General features: G+C 42.2%; 1 protein-coding gene across 7 annotated transcripts in view; it reads right to left on the bottom strand.

Moving 5' to 3' along the window:
- sox6 (SRY-box transcription factor 6) overlaps positions 1-7730 on the bottom strand; it is a 136715-nt gene that overhangs the window by 10199 nt on the left and 118786 nt on the right. For all 7 annotated transcript variants that reach the window (XM_025055441.1, XM_025055445.1, XM_025055444.1 and 4 more), the window contains one exon: positions 3624-3729. In XM_025055441.1, the coding sequence (XP_024911209.1) occupies positions 3624-3729 (106 nt within the window). The remainder of the gene's footprint in view (positions 1-3623; positions 3730-7730) is intronic.

The raw sequence follows: 7730 nt of genomic DNA on the forward strand, positions 1-7730 counted from the left end.
TGATTGTGTAAATAAACACAGATGTTTGGCAGTGACAGGGCCAGCCCCCCTGGGTGGGAGCTGGGGAGGGAGCAAAACAGAGGGAGTGCCGCTTAATAGAATTTATTATGATTCATGAGGCCTGCGGCTCAACTGTGACAGAATCCCTTTTTTATTTGTCTCTCCTGGAAACACATCAGATGAGCAGCGTGAATTACAGTGAGAAAAAAAAACAACAAAACAATTGTAACTGACGGCTCGAGTGTTTGTGCGTGAGCACAGGAACTTTGGTCTCGCCTGAAAAAAAAAAAAAAAAAAACGGAGGTAAAAATACTTTAGTGAGGCCCATAAGCCTATCACACCTGTGGGCTGCAGGCTCAGACCTGACCGTGTACCCAGCCAGAGGGTAGCACTGCCCCAGCCGTCCCCTCTCCTCCTCCTTTTCTTCTTCTTACTCATCTTTGTTCTGCAGGCAAACATAATGTCAACCAGGAATCCGCTCAAGAGGATGAGCCTCAGTGAGCAGGCCACAATCACGCAAACCTGCCAAACACTCCCTGTCAGGATCAACACATCACCTCTGACTAAAGGCATTCACTGCTGACAATAGAGCCTCTCCCACAGTGCACTATCAGGCAGGATTATTGTGCACAGACGGACAAAGACAGACAGTACAACTAACACTAAACCCTAATCTGAGGCCAATTAAATCTTTACAAATTGCAAAAGGTACAATAAGGTCTTCTATTAATACGCCAATCCACAATTTTATTTTATTTTATTCGGGGGTTATTTAAGTTTTCTGAAGCTTGTGTTCCCTAGTGCGTGGGAGGGTGTGTGAGTGCACGCACTTTTTTAACTTTGGTAACAAAGCAATCTGTTTCAACATGCAGAGCTGTGGCTTTTCCTTTTGTCTGCCTTATCTCTTTGCTCGTGCATTAAGAGTAAACGTTAGTCTGATCTTCTACGACGTAGCGGCTTTGCACTGACAAGAGTGACTGCACAAAGGCTGCAGAAGTTTGATCTATTCTGGTAAACTTTCAATTTGTCAACTTCAAAACAAAACTGGCTCACTGACTGTTGTGTTGACCTGTTCGTCTCCTGTCTGTCCTGTGTTAATAGATCATTAGAGACTCCTCCTGATCTTCACTAGAGGAAACATCCTCAACCATAAAATCAACAGCTTGATTCCCACAGCCTCACTGCAAGAAAAACAGCAGCAAAGTCTTCTTTAAACTTGAAAAAAAAAAAAAATCCCAGCGCTACAGAAGTTAAGTCCATCTTGAGTGATCTGTGGCAACAATGCAACATTTCTGTTCTTGTCGTCCTATTCCACCAGGACGGAGATAAAGACACTGACTGAAGCTTTGTCTTCTCTGTGTGTGTCTGCTCAATATCATCAAACTGGGCGTTAAGATTAATTCTGTTTCCTGTCTCCAGATATCTCTCAACAACCTCTTTGTTCTCTCTCTGGACCCTGAGTGACAGAGAAGGGGTGGGGGGGACTGTTAGGCAAACACAGCCACAGCTCCACATCTACTCTGTGTGTGAATGGACACTGACTCCAGGCCTGTGTGGTAGTTTGTAATATTTTATTAGAACTTAAAAAGGCCCTAATGAATTAGCATTGAGCTTGTATGTTGGACTTGTCTTTTTTTTTTCCACAAAAAATATGTACATTTTTATTCCTTTTTAGAATTTTTACAGGGTTTATTCATTACAGCGTTGGTTGCTGCATGCTTTCCAAATATTAGCTTAAGCAACTGAAAGTTTTCTGTGAGCCGCTGCGATGACAGACGTCCGCTGTGCACTGGAACCCGTGCATTGAGGCTGCTCTGTTCTGGAGGGAAGGCAGTCACACACCAAGGGGCTTTCACACCCAATGTCGGGGTTGGGAGGGACACCCAGTAATTTTCCTTTTCAGGAAACACCAAAGTAGATACAGTATGTCCTGAATAACTGTGGACGAGTGTGTTGAAATGCTGAGGAGATTCCAAGTGAATATTCCATCCTGGCTCCAAAATGCTCCCAAAATAAATATGTTTATGACTTGAATTATAAATTTTCAAATTATCCAGGGAACTTGCTGGTCAGAAAACATCCAAATGACGGGGTTCAAGTTTGGTCAAAAACTACATCTGTTTATAATGTGTCAGTTTGAATAGTAAAAATAATGAAAACGGAATGTAACTCACTGGGAAAAAAAACATCCTCATGCTAAGAGCAGTCTCTAAACTTTAAGTGCAATATGTGTAACTGAAAAAACACATTCACACTCGGACTGATGTTTTTTTTTTTTTTTTTCTGGTCATGGTTGGCCAAATCAATTTGAATATGCAGCGACACATGCTAGATTAATATAATATAACATTGCATTTACACCTTTATTTTGGTTTTAAAATTCCAAAAAAAGGTTAATACTAACCAAATACTAAAAGCTGCCCCACCGTTGGGAACCGTTGCAGTAAATCAAAGGTGAGTAAAGGACACAGGCTTATTTATTATTGTTTCTTGTCAATTCATCCGTGTCCTCTGAATACAGTAAACATGTTTGCATTAGAACATTCGACCACATGTGTTTTCCTGTTGGTGAAGTTAAAAGAAACACACGCAGCTATTTGTGGTGCCTGAGAAGAAATGCCTCGTGTTTGAGTTATGTTTGCTACTGTGGCTCCAAGCTTTTTCGTCCTGGGAAGAGGACCTCTCCCCTTCTCTGACCTCTCCTCTGGTTTTCTCTTCTCTAACCTCTGCTCGCTCCTCATCCATCGCACACTGGGAAATGCTGGTGTGAGGGCTCTGGTTTGACTGGCCCTGTGCACACTTTGTGTTTCACTGTGTGACTCGACTGCAGCCACAGAGAAAAGGTTCCCACTGGGAGTGTATTTGTCCAGAGACTAACATGGGTGGGATGAGATCTGCCTCTGTGGCTAACACGGGTCACATGCCAATCAAACCACTCAACACGCCACTAATTCTCATCATCAGGACAGGGTGTGATGTGAAACTAAATGAGTGTAGAGTAAGTAAACAAACATTTTTGTGAGAAGTAAAAACATTTATTCCTAGCCTTTCCTGTTATTTTTAGGCTTTTAAGTTTTTAATTCTTTTCACACGATTTTTTTTTTGTCTTATACAGATGGGAACTGTATCTGAACCTCTGTATGAAGATGTTGATGGGTGGCATTGTCATGAGAAATATCTTTCCCTCTTTCTCAAGTCGTTCCGAGGCATCAAAGATGAGTCAGAAACATTTTCTTTCCTTCTCCGCCATGGAAACTGCCACAAATATTTATGTCGGACAAACACTGGTGCACTGAGGTGTTCTTTGTCTCCTGTGGCGAAGGTAGCGCCACAAAGGGACGTGACGCTTTGTCACACTGGTGCAACAAAAATTTACACCCCTGTGGCCATGACCTGAGACAGGCACAACAGCAGCAGGAGCAGAGTCTGGTAGAAAGCCAGCTTTGTCTTCAGACTCTCTTGTCCATCGCTCACCTACCTGTGAAATCCTTTGAGACGTGGCTCGACTCAAAAAGCTCTCACACTGCACACCTCTTCAACTCACATTCGTGTTCTCGTGCAGACTCAAACCACAAACAACCTTCTTGTCGGATGTAACTGTAAGGAGTTAAAAATGGCCTTACCGTCGAGATCCTCTGGCCTGGTGAGGTCAATGACTCTGTGGCCAATCTTCCCATCTTCACCCAGTTTGCCCAAGTGGTGCCCAGTGCTCTCAAAATGTGTCCTCTCCTACAGAAATAAAACACCAACACTTAGGCACAGGGAGAGAAGCAGGTACATCTGTGTTTTTACAATGACAGGATTGTAAAAATAACCCCATCAGGATTTCTAAGTTTTTTTTCTTTCTAAAGAACGTGTCTTTGATAAATGGAGGTTCTTTTGAAGAGCTGCTCTTTTGACATGAGCTGGATGCAGCTTTTTTCTTTCATCTCTCTATTCAGTGGCAGTTATAATGGATGACAGGAGGCAGACAGACAGTGAGGGCCAGGGGTGCTGTAAATAGATTTACAGAACGATACTTTGTGATCCGGAGCACACAATGGGGCCGTGGCCCTCTTTGCAGCGCTCAGGTTTTTCCTGTGTAATCTTCTCCTTCCAGTCTACGGCGCCCACAGCTCAGCCACCATCATTTATTCAGAGTTCATGCTTTGCAGAACACACCGTGTTTTCCCGTTTGTCATGTTGCTTTGTGCTCAGATTAAACTTGGCATCATGTTGTACTTGACGCACAATGAAACCCTGTCATTCAACGCTTGCTGACAATATTAAATGTCATGTCCATGTGCATTTACAGAATAAAATAACAGCTTTCGGGGGGCTCTGAATAGTTGCTGCACATTACACTTAATGTATTATGCAAGGGAAGAGTGCCGACTGCTGCCGGCTCCATTGTCGAATGACCTACTTCCTCAGTGAATACGCAGGGCATTAGCAAAGGGCTGTCTTCTTCTCTAAAGACTCAACTAGGAGATGGACACTTTGACGCTGCATCATACAAATAATCTCTGTTCTCTGCCAGGATGATGCTAAAAGCAGGCTGCTGCCACCATTGAAGGGAAAAAAAACAGCATTTGTTTTAGTGAGAGCGTGGTTAGCATTCAGTCACTGCCAAAGATGAACTCTCTTCTCTGACCTCTGAAGGCTTTCTTTACCACCAGTATCTGTCACATACAATCCGAGCAGGTACTCAGGTGAGGTCATTTGCACAGTACTAACAACAACAGCTCCCCCGCCTCACACAGAGGCAACAAAACGCATTAATATTCAGTCTTTTCTTTGCAACACACGGGAATCTTTTGTTGTTCATTTCTTCTTCTTCCACAGGGAAATGTTTTCCCTGTAAATTAACAGCAGGAGGTGCTCAAATATTTAGCAGAACTAACCACGGAGGGTTGAAATATTTATTTTTTACTTTGATTTACTTTTTTCTTTCACCACTGACCAACTGGTCAGTTGACAACAATGGGCATCAGCAATCACAGCTCATTTCGGCATTAAAAAAAGGAGACATTCGTGTATTTTTTGTCTGAGGATGACAGAATGAAAGATGGAAATGGCTGAAGTCCATTTGAGTGCTCGCCGCAGTATTTTGACTTTACTTGTGCTTTTATTTATTCAAGAACTATTCCTCAAAAGAAAGGACTTCAAGCGAGATGGAAAGAGCACTGCAATTTAACAGAATATCTGAAGGACTAGTCATTATTTATAGCCAGCTGAGTGATTCTGATATACAATTAACCACTACCTGCTTATGGCCTGTGATTAGAGCCTGTCTACGTGACAGCCCTTTGCTTACTTAAGTGTTTTGTAATTATGACACATGTGGTGGTCCCTGCTGAGAAAGAGGACGCTTTGTAAAAAGAAGACGGAGCACGGGGGCCTTTCTGGGTGTCACACTGTGTGTAATGCAACACATGCATGTGCTGGCGCTCACACAGAGATGTATTCATCACCCGGCCACATTATTGCTCTTAATGAAAGAAGTCAGCAGCGCGATGACAAAGTGACTGATGTGTGATTAGCTGGATGGGCAATGGTGCAGCTTCAGACGCTCCTTGGACAGTCAACGAGGAAGACGCAGCCTCCACAGGCCCGGCATATGTGTAATAAAGCAGCCATCTCGTCCTTCTTCCCTGCTTCAGTGGTCTACTCTGATCAATCAAGTCCTTTTATAAGCTCATGATCATTAAGCATCATGTTGGGCTGGGAGTAAAAGAGAAGAGGGCTCATCAATCAATGGACTTCATTAATAACTGGCTGACTGTTGAACAACTTTCTCTGTATCCCAGTAATATGTTTAGTGAATGCTAGAAAATAAGAATATGCAGCAACTGAATGGCACTCTTAAGTGTTCTGGGAGGAAGCTTCACTTCATTGGACGTAAAAAATAAAAACGTATAGAAAGGCTCGTTGTGATTAGAACATTCACTTGATATGAGGCGGTGTTTTATCTGCTGTAATATAAAGGTGTGGGTAAAGTTAAGTAATCCTCCCTCCCGTGTGTTATCTATGCTAATTAATATCAGACTATCTATGCAATATGGTACCTCAAATTTCCATAAAACTTTATATACTGTGTTTAATATACTTATTGGTTTTAAGTTCCGTAATTTATATCCACAAATTAGAATTATCATTGAAATTAAAGCCGTAAATAACGTGCACGGCATCAGTGTTTTGTTTTAGGGCTGAAAAATATTCCTTGAATTAATGCTTTTTTACTGCCCATGCATCAAGTGCTGTGATAAATTAATGGCACTTTTATTATTTTATAGTGTCATTAAATTTTTACTGATCACTCTGACAAAGAGAAGTAGCAGAGGACATGCAGTATTTAGGGAAGCTGGCCTTCCTGCCAGGAAAAGAGAGGGAGAGAGGGAGAGAGGGAGAGAGAGAGAGAGAGAGAGGGAGAGAGAGAGGGAGAGAGAGAGTATGAGTATATGACTGATATTAAAAGGTATTTATAATGTGCAGAGCAAGGGGATGATAAAAGACTGCGAACACACAAGGAAAACATTGAAAGTTAATGGCAGTAAATGCTGAGTGGCCTCTAAAAGTAATAGTACATAAACAAAGTGGAAAGAAAGAACAAACCAAGGAGGAAGAGAAGTGAAGATCAAGAGACAGGAAACAAAAGATGTAACCGTGCCCATAATTTCTCTATCCCACTCTGACCAAGACTGCTGGCATAAGCAGCCGGTCCCTCCCTCAAATGACTTCAGCATGCAGCTCTCCACCCCACAACTAAAATTATAGCAGCGCACTACACTCTAGCCTATAGTGGAAATCTGCCACCCACTATAATCTCCTCTGCTCTGCACTCTTTTGTCTTCAAAGTTTAGGAAAAGGTGCAATTTGTTCAACTGCACATGGAAGCCATGTGACGTCAGAGGCCGGTCCAGTCCAGTTTGGAGTCACTCATGAAAAGAGGGAGAACCATAAAAAGGATTGGTCGAGGAGACTGCAACTTCTTGGGCGAGGAAACCTAAAAGAGCCACAGAACATGTGCCGGAGGCCTGCTGCTCTGCCCACAGGGTGTATTCTGGGCAGAGGCGGGGGGGGTACAGATTCATGTATTGTGTGCCTACTGTTGCTCTGTATTTAAACTAAAGACTACCAATCCTGACGCTTCTTGACACTCTCCTTTTGTAAATAGCTGCAGGCTAGAGGCAGAGCCTACACGGCCAGTCCTCGTTCAAATACAGTAGGAAAATGAAAAAGACTAAAGAGTTGACTGTGGTGCAGATCAGTGCCCAGCGGTTTTTTTTTCCCAAGTCAGTTCAATTCACTTTGTGCGTGTCAAAAAGCCTTCTAACATTAAAGTCATGTGTTTGTTTTTAAGAGATCAATGCAACAACATTAACCTAACCTGGTGAAATAGAGACTGTGTGTTATTCCTATAGAGGAAAAAAAGGCAACATGTAATTTGACTTTGTGTGAGGGATTCTCTACTAGAATATTTTTGGTTAACGGGTCATTTTATTTATTTAAAACAGTTCCCTCCTCCCCTCACTGGAGCTTAAAACAATCATTAATCTATTAATACCAACCAATAAAAGTCTCAGAACTCAATTGATTCTTAAAGCTACGCTTTTCCAGATTTCCTTAGAAAATACCAAAAAAATCCAATAACATCTATTGTCCATATATGGTACTGTATTCATCAGTAGGAACACTTTTTTCCTGAATTTACGGGCCTCCTCCGGTTGTCAAAAAGCTACAACTACAAA

This window comes from Cynoglossus semilaevis, chromosome 5 (assembly GCF_000523025.1).
Source record: "Cynoglossus semilaevis isolate Cse_v1.0 chromosome 5, Cse_v1.0, whole genome shotgun sequence".
In the NCBI taxonomy this organism is placed as follows: domain Eukaryota; kingdom Metazoa; phylum Chordata; class Actinopteri; order Pleuronectiformes; family Cynoglossidae; genus Cynoglossus; species Cynoglossus semilaevis.